Source organism: Lontra canadensis, unplaced genomic scaffold (genome assembly GCF_010015895.1).
Source record: "Lontra canadensis isolate GAN:19392208 unplaced genomic scaffold, GSC_riverotter_1.0 scaffold23, whole genome shotgun sequence".
Taxonomy (NCBI): domain Eukaryota; kingdom Metazoa; phylum Chordata; class Mammalia; order Carnivora; family Mustelidae; genus Lontra; species Lontra canadensis.
In genome coordinates, this window is record NW_022631017.1 from 10,949,768 (window position 1) to 10,966,359 (window position 16,592).

Consider the following 16,592-nt stretch of genomic DNA (forward strand, 5'->3'; position numbering starts at 1 on the left):
GCCCTCCGGTCTGCCACTGCCTGTAATTATGGCAGAAAAAATGCAGCCTGTGCACAGGGGGTGACTGGGGACTTGAAGTGGTCAGATGGAGGTCCCACAGGGGTATGGAGTTAATCCATCTTCAAGAGGCAAGCAGGGCTGGTGAGGCCTGGCAGAGGGAATGGGCAGCAAGAGCCATGATAATGACCAGACAGACTTATGGTGACAGTGGCCAGTAAATCAGGCAGGGCTCGCTGGGAGAAGCAGTCATGGCAGGACTGATCGGAGCAGGGGCCAGGAACAGCAAACGCATACCCCGCTGCCCCAACTCTACGCCCAGCACACCAGGACCAAGAGGGTCAGGAGTGGGAGGCTGGAGCAAGGCAGAGCACAGTAGGGCTGGGCATGGAGACTATACCAATTAAGAAAGTGAAAACGAGGAAAGGAGCTGCCCTGGGAGGTAAGGCTGTGAGACATCAAGGAAGGACCCTCAGGGCCAGAGTGAAGGAAGGAGCCAAGCAGAGGCAAGCTATGGGAGGCCAGCACCAGAGCTGTGGAGCTGGCAGAGAAGCTCTAGCCCTGAGCCGAGAGGGAGGCGCCATCGGCACCTGTGTGCCTAACCCCAAGCGCAGCCCCTCTCACTCCCCAGTGCAGACTCAGAATGGAAGGGAGGCTGGCTAGGGGTCAGCGAAATCCTCTCTCCCCTTTTCCTCCGGTCTAGTGACACTAATTGGTCTGGCGCCTCTGTTATTTTAGTCACACAGACTGATCCTGGATTGTCACAGTGCCACCATGGAGTGAGCCGTGTGATTTATGTGGAGTGGGGGAAGGTGCCTCCCTGCCCCGCTGGGCTATAGATTCATTCATTCTCCAGTCGCTGCTTCCAACAGGAGCTGCATAATTTCTGGACTCTTCTGGGGCCCTCTCCAGAAGCAAGCAGCAGGGCCTGCAGGGCCCAGGAACTTGCACAGGCTCTGAGTAAACCAACCTGCTTTTTCCCCTCTTCTTAAGCAGAGAGCTTCCCCCCTTCTCCAGCCCAAGCAGTTTCATCTAAGCCAATCCCAGACCACACAGCACCAAGGACAAACAGCAATAGCCCCAGCACAGTGCCACACAGGAATTAAAAATATGTTTATCTTTAATGATTCAAGATTCTGCAAGACACACCGATATACCCAGAACTGGGTGGAAATACAGCTTTCTCAGCGGTGCCGCCGCCATCCTGGGAGGGAAAGGCTGGATGCTGGCTGGAGACCCCCCCCCCCGCCCCCCGCCCAGGTATAGTTCCAACCTCTGGGGAAGTCTCAGTGCCTTATCTCCATGGAAACCAGCCCAGCACTGGGATGCTGCTCTAGGGAGTCCATAGGAGCATCTCTGAGAGGTATTTCCCATTAAAAACAACCATAGGTGCCCTCCCCCACCCAGAGCTATTGCCCAGCTTCCCCTCTTCCCCCCTGCCAAAACAGAGGAAATGGAGTGACCACAAAAGGACAAACAAAAGTGACTGTACTTCCTACTGGGCAAGAAAAACGAAGGGAGGGGTTAGCAAGGTAGCTGTGGCAAATGGCGGTGCCATGATTGCCAAAGGGCCAGGTGTGACCCAACCCCAGAGGCACCCCGTGTTGCCAGGGGACCAGTGCTCTGGGGCACAGAAAAAGGCAGGTCAAGGCTGCTTCCTCCTCTAGAGCTGCCCAAGGTTCAGACTGAAAGGGGGTGTGGCCCAGGAAGGCAGTCACACCCACTGCCAAGACACTACCTGTGTTGTGATGCAGTGTCAGGATGTGTGGCCCATAAGCCTCCCTTCCCGGCCTGCGGGACTATCAGAGGTCCGGCTGAGAAGAACTCCAGGGAAGACCAGGACAGGAGTCAGGGGAGGAGACCAAATCTTCTCCAACTTGGCATCAAAACAGAGCAAGTTCAAAGAAACAAAACATTGATTTGTACAGCAGCTGCCCCTGGCCTACACCCACTTGGGGTCAGCCCAATAAAAAGCTGGGCAGAGCAGAAGCATGGCCGCCCTCAGGGCAGTGCACGAAACTCAGAAAAGTGAGTCTACAGGATACAAGAGAGAATGGCAGAGCCAACGCCCTGCTGTTCTCTGACAGGTCCTCCACCGGCCGCACGTTCGCTGGGCCCTGACCTCCAACCCGCCGTCGGAGCAGCATCCTCAGACTGAGCCCTGGCAGGCAGGTCTCCGGGGAGGGAAGTTCAAAAGATGTCCCAGAAGGAATGCCTCTGGGACAGAGTCCTCTGAAGGCCCCTGACTGAGTTCTTCAGGGAGAATGGAGAGGAGACCACCCACCCCTTATGGGCAGGCTGCAGTGACTGCGCTCCCCAGTCCCTCTCCTTGAAGAGCGCCCTGACTCAGAGAACGACAGGTCAATCGGCAGAGGTGGGCATCCCCACGCCCTCAAGCGCTGTGTGTCTGGATGAACGACAGGACATCTTCCTTGGACAGCTTGTCTGGGTCCTGGGGCTTCTGGGAGTCATGCACACGGATGCCATCCCCCCACTCCCAGAAGAGCCTGCCATAGTAGCAGATGCTGGGGAGAAGGAAGAGAAAGGAAGTCAGAGGGCTGTACTGAGGTGGTGCAGGACCAAGAGACCACCCCAGCCCTGGCGACCGTGATTTAGAAGGTTGGTTCTTAAGAATCGGGTCTGGTGGGGGGGGGGGGCAGTCATTTAACTCCAGGTTAGGGTCTTCCCTCTGGTGGCCAGAAGGTACCCAGTAGGCCCCAACTCCTCCTCCCTGACTTTCAGAATCAGCTTTTCCCAACAAAAGAGGCTGCTAATTGTGTCCAATTGGATTCCTACAATTACTGATATTCCTGGTTTATCTGTCTGTGCTGCTTTATTTTATCTGTCTATGCTGCTTTATTAAAACAGTGTGGCCACAGAAACTAGTGTCCGTTGCTAATTATAGGCACATTAGGGCTGCTGGCTACTGTCAAAACCTAGAACTAACAATCTGGCAAATGGACACTGGGTCCTTGTGATGGACAACTAGGACCTTGAGTCCCAAGAGGCTGGGCTGCAGGCCCTAAGTTCCTACCAGCAGGCCAGTACTGGAAAGTAATGTAAACAGTGGCTGCTCCAAGGGGCAGATGCCCTGCCTGGGTGAGGCCCTGCCCACCGAGGACCCCCAAACATTACAGCAGTTTCTAGCATCCCTCGCCTTGCACTGAGCCTCTCTGCGCAAAAGGGGGCCACATCCCTACCCTTGGGAGGAGCCTGGCCCAAGCACAGGGGAGCCCCTGCTTGGGCAGCCATCTTTCTCAGGACTTGGGGTGTGCCCCAAGAAGGCTGGCATCCTGGCAGGAGCACCTGAAGCTGCAGAAGGGGAAGGCACAGAGGAGGGCCACTTACTGAAAGGGGGCAATGGAGTCTGCGGGGAGGTCAAAGGTAGAGATTTTGGTTTTCTTGTTGTAGAAGAACTTCCTCTTGAAGCTTTTGCTGAATCCCATAGTCCATGGCTCTGGCAGAAGGAAGAAGGAAGGGTTATAAAGGACATCCATTATTCATGGGGGACAGGGGTAGACCAACATAGGGTGTGTCTTGCACTCCTGTTCTTCCATTCCCTTCCCAAAACGTAGGCAGAGAATAGCCTGTGAGGATGCAGCCTTGATCACCAGCCCAAAGAGGCTCAAGGACAACTAAAATAATTACTTCTCAGCAACCCCACCCCAGTCCTACCAACCTGCCACCAGGGCAACAACTCCAGGACCCTGGCAAAGAGAGGGCTCTGTTAGCCAGAGGGCACTGAGGAAAAAGGGACGGTACCAAAGATGCAAATGGCCAAACTTGACTTTCTGGATCTGCTGCTGCCCCCTGAAGAAGGCCCTTTTCCTGCCATGAGGACACCATCTGTGCACAGACCAATTGGGCTTCTCTCTCCCTAGCCCCAACCCAATCCCCAGGGAGGAAAAGCAGTCCCCATCCCTCCAAAATCACCTCCAGGAAATGCCAGCCTGGCTGCTATGCACCTCAGCAGGCAGCTTTTGGCTCTGGCTCAGTCAGGGTCTGGGCCAGTCATCCCAGCTGCAGGAAGCGGACAGGGAACTATCCCTCATCACCTACCATTCACTGTCCTGACGATGTAGAGGCCAGTGGGCACAAAGTGCCGGTCATCCCGCCCTGTGTAGCTGAGCTTCGGAGTGCCACTGGAGCCCTTGATGATCTTCATTTCTAACCTGATTTCCCCAAGGTAAGTAAACAGGAAGTGTGAGTCCATACGTGGAGGGAGAGCAGGAGAGAGTGAGGGCACCCTCACATTAGCCTCTGGCTAATACCAAAATCTCACCATCCATGGCATTTTATCTCAGCTCAACATAAGAAACTGAGGCAGAGGGGTGCCTGGGTGGCTCAGTGGGTTAAAGCCTCTGCCTTCGGCTCGGGTCATGATCCCAGGGTCCTGGAATCGAGCCCCGAATCGGGCTCTCTGCTCAGCGGGGAGCCTGCTTCCTCCTCCCTCTCTCTCTCTCTCTGCTTGCCTCTCTGCCTACTTGTGATCTCTGTCAAATAAATAAATCTTAAAAAAAAAAAAAAAAAAAACTGAGGCAGAGACAGGAGTGGTTCCAAGCCACACAGCAAGGAAGTTTGTGTAGAGCTGGATGGAGGACTCCAGCTCTGAACTCTCGATTAAGCAGTGGAGGCAGGAAAGTGACAGATGGCCCCACTCTGTTGCTGCTGTTGGAGGTTTCAGGGTGATACCAGTAGGGTAGAGTCTGAGATCAGAGGTGCCACTGGGCCTTCAGTCTACCACCTAAGGCACTGCAGTGGCCACTAAAGAGTTAACACAAGACCACGGAGGCCTCGCCCAGCTCCCATGGCCACGGTGGGCACAGGCCCAGGATGAGAGCCACAGACTGCAGCAGCCCACACATCACTAAGGATCCGAGGAAGCAGTTCTGTACCCCCCACCCCAGGCTCGATCTCTGTCAGCACCAGGAACAGGGATTTATAGCATTTCAAGCAGCTTGCCGCTTTGCCCCTCACAGGGACAATCGTAACTATTACAGCATCAGTGAGCCCGTATTTCTGCCTGACACACCCCTGCCCTGCTCCCCTCCTGACAAAGTGCTGAATCAGCTCTCAGCTGGGGGACTCTTGGCTGCAGCCGCAGGGTCAGAGGCAGCCTGCCAGGCCCAACTCACTGCCTCACCTGCAACCCATCTCTGCAAAAAAAGAACACTGCACCCCCCGCCCCAACTCCTCTCAAATCCTGAGCAAAGGGAGAGTCACTCACCTGACAAAAATCTTCTCCATCTCCTCCAGCCTATACACCTCCTTCACCCTGTGTGTAGAGGGACAGAGGACAAAGGCTTCCTGGGGACTGGGGGGCGGACATTCTTGTCTGGCAGCAGCCAGGAGGCAGGAGGTGGTGCCTGTCCTCGTCCTCTGCTTCAGGCCCCTGTACTCCCAACCCACCAGAATGAGGACCCCAGTCTGGCTCGGTGCTGTCCCTCACAGCCATGCCGCTAGCTCAGAGCTACAAAACACCACCTTCGGCCTGCCCCAGGCCACGGGGGAGCACAACTACGGTTATGGAAGAAGGGCGAGAGGGCAAGGTGAGGCAGACAAAGCTGTCTCTGCCAGCATTCCCACCCCAGGTCATCTTCCCTGTTGCCATGGGCAGAAGCACCAAGGTCAACGCTCATCCCCAGATCTGTTACCATGGATTTTAGGGCTTCTTGTAGCAGAGTTACTTCCAAACAGTTCTAACGGGCCTTTTACCATACAGGGTAGGGGGTCCCTACCCAAGGCACAGGGCTCCTCCACCTCTGGGGGCCCTTGAATGTATCTTTGGAACTGCTACTAGGTAAGGTCCCCAGCAACCAGACCACCAGCAACACAGGGAGGGTCCCTGGAAGGTGGCCCTCAGGACCTGGCCAACAGGAGATTCTAAATGAAGTGTAAACGGACACCTCAGTCTCTAGTCACGTAAGCCCCAAAGGTAATAATTTCTGACCTGGGCACAGCCAGGAAAGTCTGTTCTCCATCTTTGAATCCCTGACTGTCCTCAGCCTCCTCTCCTCCCTCAGAGGCCTGGAACTTTCACACTACCTAACGTGACAACAAACTTTCTCTTTTTCATGTTCAAAAACTCCCATTTCCTTAGCACCCTTTTCTTAACTGAAAAAAAATTGAAAAGGCCAGGTGATATGCTAATGACATTCGCGCGTGAACGTGCGATTCACAAGGTTCGTGAGCACCCTCAGGAGCACGTGCATCTTAAATGCAGACACCTTAACCCCTAGGAATGAAGCTCTCCTCTGGAGGTTGGCCCACAGGGACAGGCAGATGGGGAGAGACTCTGGGGCGAAGGAGACACCTATCCTAGCAAACCTCCCCCCCAAACAATTCACACTCACCAAGTGTAGTCCTATCTAAAGCCAACCTTGCCTGGTCCCCTCTACTGAGCTCTCCCATCCTCCATAGGATGCGGAAGCCAGCACTGGCCACAAAGCGGCAATGGGGAACGGGGGTTTGGAAGGGAGAGCCCACATGCTCACCTGATGGGATTCATGTCAGGCCGACTGGGCTTGGAAACCGCTTTCACAAATTTCTCAGCAAGCTGAATTCTACAGTTCAAACAGAGGCTGTCAGAGGCAAGCAAAGGCACCTCCGCTAGCACCCCCGCCCCCAGAGCATTTCCATGGCAGCCATGAAGGAACACTTCCAAGCGTGCAGCACAACTGCTCTAAGATGCAGCCCTCCCACCCCCAGGGAGCCCACCCCACCCTGCACTGCCATCCTTACGAAGGCCTGCCCTCTCTCTGGATTCCCACACCCGGTTCGGCTCCACCCTGGGAGGCTTTCCTGCAGTGTGCCTTGAGGTGTGCTTGGTTTCCCCCCACTATAACCTCAAGTATCATCTTTCTTATGTGTGTCCACTCACCCCAAGCCACTGATACCACAGCATACCACATAGAAGAACCACCTTAGGAGTAACATCAGCAACACGGCAGTGTCAGCTGTCCCTCCTTTTTGTCCCCTGCCCACAACTGACCAGGCACCCATCCACAAATAAAAGGGATCCAGATGAACAGACTGAAATGGGACCACCCATGCTTAAGACATGTTCTGTAGAGACCCTTCCTCTCTCTGCAAGGTTAACATCATCTTGCTCAGCCTTAACACAAACATCACTTCTGATCTGAACAGCTATGGCAAAACAGAGTGTGCTGGTATCTATGGCCATCAAGGCCCATGCCCTAGCAACCTGTGCAGTGCCCACAGTAACTCCTCTCCCTGCCCCTGGAACCGGCCAGTGGGAAGGGAAACTAAGGCTATCTTTCAGCAAGGAAGGCCCAGGGGAGGGGCCAAGCCCGAGGCTGCTGCCACAGGGTTGCCCTGGCCTACCCAGCCCTCCCCTCCCCAGGGCCCAGGTCAAACCGCTGGTTGAAGTGCTGCTCCCGCACGTCGCTGCCGTTCAGCACGAGGACATCAAGGATATGGATGGCACTAATCTTCCGCTGGGCCTTACCCTAGAAGGACAAGTACACTGCCCACCTTGCCAGGCACTGGCCTGGGGCCCACTCGGCCCACCCCGGCACTCTGGCCTGCATTCTACCTAGAGCCGGAGAAGGGAAGGACGCCAAACACAGGATATTTCTCTTGCCCCACCTCCCCCTTCCTAGCTCATTCTCAGCACCACACTGGCCCAGACTTCTGAGCAGGCACAGATCTGAGGCTTTGGCTGATGAGCCCCCTAGGACCCAGGGAGAGGAGACCACCATGGCCCTCCAGGTTCCTAGCTTCCAAGCCTGGCTTCCCAATCTTGTCATTTTCATGGACAGTTCTGAAAGTCATCTGTATGGCTCTAACGGCCAAAGCTCAAGGGATCCCTGGTAAAAACAAAACCAGCAGCTTAAAAAATACCAGCAAGCCCACTAGGGTCCTCGCTGCCTAAAAATGATCTAGATCCCCTCTTATAAACATGGGGACTATGGTCCTTCCTACCTGAACATATCATGGTTTATAGCAACTACCTGAGGAGGAAGAATCATTACAAAGCCTTCCTCCAGCCCTGGGCCCCATGAGGCACCACATACAACATAACCCAGTTAACTCAGGGGGAGCTTAGCTATACAGCTTTGCTGGCAGGACCAGAACACGTGAGCAAAACCACCTCTGACCTCCCCTTTCAGCTCATGGACGATCTCCACAGACAGCAGAGTATCCCGGGGTAGCTCTGTCTTCAGGTCCAGCTTGACCCAGCGGTCTGACTGGCGGCCATCCCATGTGTAAATCTGGGACTTCTATGGGCAGAGAGAAAGGGCCCATTCAAGCAGGCATGGAGATCAAGGCGTTGAGAGACTTCTCAAAATAGCTTTCAGTTGGCAGCTATAAGCTGATGGGACTGGGAAATGTCAGAAGAAAATGTCTAGGAGAGATTAGCCGTTATGCTTCAGCGATAGGGATCTGGTGGTCCTAGTGGGACAGAACAGGCTCAGGGCACCATTCAAAAGGCTTAGGTCCACAATGAGTGACCGTCAAAAAAGATCAAGCTTAGTGTATGTATCTCTAAGGTGAGCTTCCAGAAAGATCCGGTAAGCGGGGGGTAGGGGGTGGGGGTACAGAAAGTAAAAAGAGAAAAAGATCAAGTGTGGGAGAACACAAAGTATATGAGGGAGCAGAGATAAAGTTACACAAAGATACAAGGCAGAGTGGAAAGAAAGCAATGATGACTTTACCCAATTAAGATACAGAATTGACAAGGCTTGGGGCCCCTGCAGGCTCAGTCAGTTAAGGATCCGACTCTGTTCTGACTCAGATCATAATCTCAGGGCCTTGAGATCCTTGGGCTCAGTCCTGGGCAACGAGCCTGCTTAAGATTCTCTCTCTTCCTCTCCCCAACTCCCCTTCGCTCATACACATGCTCTCTCACCAAAAAAAAAAAAAAAATTGCCAAGGCTTTCCCTTATCTTAGACTCCAAGGGCTCCAGAGCAAATCAGGATGACAAGGGACGGTGTTGCAAAGAAATGGCTGTGTGGATTCAAACCATATTAGCCTGCTGACCATTCTGCTAGGCTAGGAAGCTTAATCTCACAAGAAAAGAAGCAGTGTTCCCTTTAGCAATGCACAGCAATGAGTAAGCAAATGTGTGAACTGAAAGGATGAAAAACTGAATATGGCTGACTGACACCTGGCTAACTCAGAGGAAGAAAGTGAAGCTCTAAGAAATATCTTCCCTGGGGTCAAAGCCCCAGCTCCTTGGTGCCAAGGGAACATACACCAAGTGTGGCAGGCATCTGTCCAGACCCACAGACCTAGACCAAGGTTCCACACCCCAACTACTAGATGGGAAGCCAGCGGCAGACTTACCCCCAGGCCGATGAGGAACTTCTGCTCGCTGCCAGACACCATGCAGCGGTAGTCGAGCACTGGGCGGATCTTCTCCAGGGTTTTGGAGGTGAGCAGCGTGGGCTTATAGCTGAAGATGTCAATCTCAGTGCCCTGCAGCCCCGGGTCAGAGAAAACACGGCTGGGTTGGGGGAACGGACAGACGCTCAGTAGGGGTGACTGTATGGTGGCAGGGGCAGGCTGGGAAGGGTGAGGGACAGGAAGCACTGGCTCTCTAAAACATACCCACCTGCACCCCTGCTCTACCTAACCAGGCACTAACTGGGATCTAATTCCATCTGCTTGAAGTGTTCCTTTAGGACCTATTAGGACAGGCTGGGAAGGGAAAGAACACCGAGTCCCTGAGTACAGATCAATTTACCAGAGCCATAAGGAAATGTCACCAGAATATAAAAGCCACCCCTTCAATAAAACTGAAGGTGAGGGCTCATCAGTAGTTAGTCTGAGAGCAGTTAAGTGACCTCTCCACCCCATTTAGAAAAATGTACACATGCTACTCTTTCGAGGTCATCTTGAACCACATTCCCCAATCCTTGAACCCATAAAACCAGCACAATGGCCCATGATCTGGGCCAGATTTAAATGAAGCCCAGAGAAAAGCTGGAAGTCAGGTGGTAGAAAAAAAACAGGGCAGAATTATTCCAGGACCAGCTCACCAGAAACAGAACAGGGAGTCCAGGGTTAGGCCAGCCCCACTGTGGAGCTCCCCTGTCAGCCTCCCCCGGCCCTCCACCTAGCTCCCCTACCTGGGATCATCCCACACTTCATTGTCTCCCCAGCCGGCAAATCTCATGTGACCCTGAACTTGCCAAGGAGTGATAGCCAGCCCTACCCTTCGGGCAAGTGGGAATGCTAAGCACATCACATCTCTGGACAAGCATCTTCAGGCATCACCCGACACCGAAGATACCACCTATGGTGGCCTCAGCCTAGTCCCTCAGAGCCTGGAAGGTATTTGCACAAACCCTCTGGAGGCCACGCCTGGGGCATCTCAGTGATACTTCCACATCTAAAGTTAGGCCTCTCCAACTTTATTTTCACCAGATACCAAGCTTACCTGGATTAGCTCAAAGAACTTAGATTTGGGGTCTGAGGAAGAAGGAGCAACTCGAGCCTGGTCTGGGATCTGAAAGGAGACAGAAACGAGCTTTGATTTTCAAATGCACTTTCGACAAAGGCTGTGTGTGAGCTTATGCAGGTGAGGAGACAGGTCCAGAGAGGGGGAAAGACAATGGCACCTAACAAAGGGGGCTAGAAAGCAGGAGATGGAGATGGGTAATCCAGCCACTGCCCGATTTCAGGCCTTGTGGTTGTACACCACAAAGGCCACTTCCCTCCCTCTGGGGCTCACTGTGGCCAGTGCTGCTGTAAAGGGCCCCAGAAGCAAAATGAGGCCTGGTCACCCACCACTCTTGTCCTTTCTGACCCAATTATAGGACCACACCGACAGTGAAAGGCTGAAGAAGGTAACTCCTGTCAGTGCTGAGACAGCCAGCTCTGAAATGTCATGAGGGTAGGCAGATGTTTTCACACAAGAGGAGATCCTAAGGTGACAGGGTTGGTCAATTCATTCTTGTCTACAGCTTCCCTGCCCTGGAGCAACAATGGGCTGGGGAGATGCTCACCCCCCAAAGTCGAAGGCACTCTTTCCGGATCTCTGCCTGCCGAGGCTCACTCAGGGTCCTGGGAAAATGAAGCCAATAAGTGATTAAAACCTCTAAGAAGTGTACCCCTCAGGACCCCAGAGAGAGGGAGCCCATATGAGTAAACGTGTGTGGACACACTGAGGCCACAATGCCATCAGCTCAGGGTGCTAACAACACTTACACAGCTCTTCCAGTTAAAGATGGGCACTCAGAGGTACACAAAATGGAATGACCTCCCCTTTCCACCACAAAGGGAAGGGAGACCATCTCCCTGATCACCCTGGATGCCAGAATTCCCCCAAGTAGCCTTCTCTCAATGACCCATCAGCATGTTCTGGCTCCTCCTCTGCTGAGAGAGGCCACAATAAGTCCATCCCAGTGGACGTCACTATGTCCCAGAATGTTGGATCAGCTTCTGCTCACCCCCTACCAGAGGGCTAATTTTTTTTTACCAGTCCGTCTCCCCTCTCTGGACCACTCTTTACTCCATGTCCCCTGAACATCATATATGCTATTCATACTGTGCCACTCTACCTCCTCTGAAACACTATTAATAACTCGTGCTGTATCCTTTTCCTCTTCTCTACCCAAACACAAACACCAAGTCTTTGAGGGCAAGGTTCATGCCATATACTTCTCTAGCATGCTTCACAGACCACAGCAGAGTATAAGATAAAAGAGTAGATGTTTTAAAACATTTGTTGAAATGAAATAAACAAAGAGCATAGAGCAAAATGAAAAGATCTTCCCTTGAAATAGGTGAATTCTGGGGAGTGGGCAACACTTACGTGTCTTGAACAAAGGCATGGATTTTGGCCAGAGCTTTGATCTGCAGACTACAGTGGCTAGAGAGAGAGATGGGAAAAAAAAAAAAAAAAGAAAGATTTAATTTCAGAAGGATTACCAAAAAAGAGAAGTTCGGCCACAGCAGTGCTATCTATTTTTGGGGCAGAAGCTGGAGACATGAAAGAGAACTCCCTTGACCACACCCCAAGGTAGAGTTACATGGGTTCTGCTTATAATAAAGCAGAATTGAGTCAAACCCTGAAGACACTCAGCTCCCAAGTCCTGCTAAAAGGCAAGTTCTGATCCCATCCTTAAAAATTTGATAACAGTAGTGAACTAATTCTAAATAAAGCAACAACAAAATCCAGACCCAGTTCAACTACAGATTAAACCCTATACTAACAACTGCCCTTTCTACTTTAATCCCCAGTGTTCTTTTACACACAATGTCTGGCATTAAATAAAGTATGTGACATGTGATAAAGCAAGAAAATGTGACCAACTAGCAAGAAGAAAAACAATCTGACAGCACAAGATCCAGAAAAGGGTGTGAATGTTGGAATGATCAGACAGGGCACCTAAAATAACTAAAAAACATGTTAAAGGATCTAGCAGAAAATGTGCATGTAAAACAGAGAATTTCAGCAGAGATGTAGAAACCACACTTCTAAAAAACAAAGATTCTAAAGATAAAATATATAATATTATAGATGAAGAATGATTTTGATGGGCTTAATAGCAAACTGAAAATAGAGGAAAGGATCAGTAAACCTGGGGACTGAAAAATAAAGAGAGAAAAAAGTGAAAAAGGCCACCAGCACTGAAGCTCTATAGGACAGTAGGAAACAGTTCAAAATAAATAAGGAGAGTCTCAGAAGCAGAAAAAAGAATAGGACAAAAATACTGATAATAGCCAAGAACTTTCCCAAACTGATAAATGAAATCAATCCACAGATCCAATGTGAGAGAACCCCAAGCAGAATCAATACAAAGAAAACCATACATAAACACATCATAGTCAACATGCTAAAAACAAAGATAAAGGGAAAATCCTGAAAGCAGTCAGAGGAAAAAGGACACAGGACATGCACAAAAAACAGTTAAGAATAATGACTAAATCTCATCAGAAACAAGGATGGCAGAGAACAATGGAAAATTATCTTTCAAGTGCTGAAATAGAAACATAGCCAACCTCAAATTCTATATCCAGTGAAAATATCCTTCAAAGATGAAAGGGAAATAAATACATTATCAAAAGACAAAAGCTGAAGGAATCACTCTAGCACACTTGCCCAACAAAAATAGGCTAAAAGAAATTCTTTGTGCCAGAGGGAAATGATTCCAAATAGAAACCTGGGTCTGCAGAAAGAAATGAAGAACACCAAAACAGGTAACTAGGTCAGTCAATATGAAGGACCTTTAAAAAAACAATTGTACAAATACAGGCATACCTTGTTTTATTGTGCTTCACATGCCCACACTTCACAGATAATGCATTTTTTACGAATTGCAGGTTTTTGGCAGCCCTGTGTCGAGCAGACCTATTGGTGCCATTTTCCCAACAGTATTTGCTCACTTCATGTCTCCGTGTCACATTTTGGTAATTCTCACAATATTTCAAACTTATTATTATTATTATTATTATCATTTTATATTTGTCATGGTGATCTGTGATCAGCAAACTCTGGAGCCTGAAGATGAAACTGAAATGCTATAAAACCTTAACAGATGAGGAGCTATTTCTTATGGATAAGCAAAGAAAGTAGTTTCTTGAGATGGAATCTACTGCCAGTGACAATGTTATGAAGACTATTGAGATGACAACAAAGGATTTAGGATATTACTTAAACTTAGTTGATAAAGCAGTGGTAGGGTCTGAGAGGAATGACTCCAATTTTGAAAGAAGTTCTGTTGGTAAAATGTTATCAAACAACACTGCATGCACAGAGAAATTGTTCATGAAAGGAAAAGTCATTCAGTGTGGCAAATGTCTTATTTTTAGAAATTGTTGTTTTATTTTAAGAAATTGCCACAACCACCCCTACCTTCAGTAACCACCACCCTGCTCAGTCAGCAGCTATCAGCACCAAGGCAAGACTGTGCACCAGCAAAAAGATTACAACTCACTGAAAGCACAGACAATGCTTAGCATTTTTTAGCAATAAAGTATTTTTAAATTAAGATTTGTACATTGTTTTTTGTACATAGTGCTACAGTACACTTAAGAGACTACAGTATAGTATAAACAAAACTTTATATGCACTGAGAAACAAAAAAAATTCATTTGTCTTGCTGTATTGCAATATTCACCTTATTGAGGTAGTCTAGAACAAAACCCGCATTATCTCTGAAATATGCCTGTACAGGCATGTGTACCTTTAAATCTCTTTAAAAAGATGATATGGACTTTTAATTTAAAATTAAAATAACAGCAAAGTGAAGTAGGGTTTATATGAAATAAGAACACACACATGCAAGTAAATGTATATTTACTATGGTAAGGTTCTTACATTGTTCATGAATAGAATACTTTTTGAAGGTAAACCATGGTAAGTTACAGATGCATACTGTAATCTCTGAAACAGCTAAAACATAACATGAAAGGTATGTAAAAGAAAAAGCCCAAGATATAAAGGACTATTGAAAAATACCAAAATTTCACACTCCCCCCCAAAAAAGGAAAGAAGGAACAAAGAAACAAAAAGAAGTCAGGATAAACAGATATCAAACCACCAAGATAGAGGATTTAAACCCAAACATATCAATAATTACATTCCATGTAACTGTACTAAACACTCTAATTAAAAGGCAGAGACTGATACATTATATGTTAATAAAAATAATTTAAAAAATTTTTTAAAAGGCAGAGACTGTCACACTGGATAAGAAGGTAAAATCCAAGCATATGTTATTTACAAAGACAGGTTGAAAATAAAAGAACATAAGAACACAAACCAAATAAATACTAAGCAAAAGAAAGCTGATGTGGCTGTACTAATACCAAACAAGATAAACTTCAAGACAAAGAGTATTACTAGAGATAAAGAAGGATATTTCATAATAACAAAAGGTTAATTCATTAAGAATAACAGAGAATACAGATTTAGAGACTAATGTACCTCATGAATATAGACTCAATAAAATATTAGTAATCAAATATAGCAATATATGAGTGATACTCATAATCAAACTGCATTCAAAAATGCAAGATTTGTTTACCATTTGAAAATCACTCAATGTAACTGTATTGAGGGAATAAAGAAAAATAACATAATTTCTATAGACACAGAAAAATTATTTGGCAGAATTAAACATCCATTCATGATAAAAACTCTAAACAAAGTCAAAATAGAATAAAACTCTTCAACCTGATAAAGGACTCTAAAAAAAACAGCAACATCATACATAATGAGTGATTAAACACTTTATCCTTAAAATCAAGAATAAGGCAAGGCTATCTGCTTTTATCACTTCAATTCAACATCAAATTGGAGGAACAGTCAGTGCAATAAGACAAGAAAAAAAAAAAAAAACAGAGCTACCATATGATCCAGCAATTCCACTTGTGAGTATTTATCAATAAGAACTGAAATCAGGATCTTGAAAAGATTCAGTACCCCCATGTTCACTGTAGGACTATGCACAATAGCTAAGATGTAGAAACAACTTAAATTAAATGTCCACTGACAGATGAAAAAAGAGTGGTAATATACCTATGATACAGCATTTTTTTTTAAGATTTTATTTATTTATTTGACAGATCACAAGTAGGCAGAGAGGCAGGCAGAGAGAGAGGAGGAAGCAGGCTTCCCGCTGAGCAGAGAGCCCGATGTGGGGCTTGATCCCAGGACCCTGGGATCATGACCTGAGCCAAAGGCAGAGGCTTAACCCACTGAGCCACCCAGGAGCCCCAGATGCAGTATTTTTTTTTTTTAATTTTATTTACTTATTTCACAGAGAGAGAGAGAGATCACAAGTAGGCAGAGAGAGAGGAGGAAGCAGGCTCCCCGCAGAGCAGAGAGCCCGACGCGGGGCTCGATCCCAGGACCCTGAGATCATGACCTGAGCCGAAGTCAGAGGCTTAACCCTCTGAGCCACCCAGGCGCCCCATGATGGAGTATTTTAAAAAATTTTTTATTTTAAGTAAACTCCACACCACATGTAGGGTTCAAACTCACAATTCCAAGATCAATAGTCACATACTCTGACTGAGCCAACAAGGCACTCCTTTACATATACACTGGAGTATTATTCCAACTTTAAAAACAAATTAAGCAACATGAGACAACATGAATGAACCTTGGGGACATCATGCTACGTGGAATAAACTAGTCATAGAAAGATCAATGCTGCATGATTCCAATTATATAAGGTATTTGAAATAGTCAAATTCATAGAACCAGTAAGTAAATGAAACATTCTCATAGGATATAGTCAGTATACAGAAATCAATTGTATTTCCTCATACTAGCAATGAACTAGAAAATAAAATTTTAAACATACTACTTACAATACATCCAAATGCACAAAATTCTTAAGGAAATTTAGCAAAAGGTATGTAAGACCTCTATACTGGAAACTGTAAAACTCTGCTAAGAAACATTAAAGAAACTAAATAAATGGCCATTTTTTAATTTATGGATGGGAAGATTCAATTTTATTAAGATGTCCATTCTCACCAAATTAATTCATAAATTCAGTGTAATCTCTATCAAAACTCCAGGAGGCTTTTTGTAGGAACTGACAAACTGATTCTAAAATTACACAGAACTGCAAAACAAACAAACAAAACAAAACAAAACCTAGACTAGCTA

At 47.8% G+C, this 16,592-nt stretch overlaps 1 protein-coding gene across 6 annotated transcripts in view; it reads right to left on the reverse strand.

The window, feature by feature from the left end:
* Window positions 1-1,469: 1,469 nt before the first annotated feature.
* CMTR1 (cap methyltransferase 1) overlaps window positions 1,470-16,592 on the reverse strand; it is a 48,728-nt gene continuing 33,605 nt past the window's right edge. For 3 of the 6 annotated variants that reach the window (XM_032862318.1, XM_032862315.1, XM_032862320.1), the window contains 11 exons: window positions 11,781-11,837; window positions 10,972-11,029; window positions 10,404-10,472; window positions 9,308-9,439; window positions 8,118-8,240; window positions 7,375-7,466; window positions 6,492-6,560; window positions 5,225-5,272; window positions 4,057-4,169; window positions 3,346-3,454; window positions 1,470-2,522 (listed from right to left, as the gene is read on the reverse strand). In XM_032862318.1, the coding sequence (XP_032718209.1) occupies window positions 2,390-2,522; window positions 3,346-3,454; window positions 4,057-4,169; window positions 5,225-5,272; window positions 6,492-6,560; window positions 7,375-7,466; window positions 8,118-8,240; window positions 9,308-9,439; window positions 10,404-10,472; window positions 10,972-11,029; window positions 11,781-11,837 (1,003 nt within the window). In that variant the 3' untranslated portion in view covers window positions 1,470-2,389. Of the gene's footprint in view, window positions 2,523-3,345; window positions 3,455-4,056; window positions 4,170-4,279; window positions 4,316-4,530; window positions 4,704-5,224; window positions 5,273-6,491; window positions 6,561-7,374; window positions 7,467-8,117; window positions 8,241-9,307; window positions 9,440-10,403; window positions 10,473-10,971; window positions 11,030-11,780; window positions 11,838-16,592 lie in introns of those variants that run through there. The other 3 variants (XM_032862316.1, XM_032862317.1, XM_032862319.1) reach the window with 3 other exon arrangements.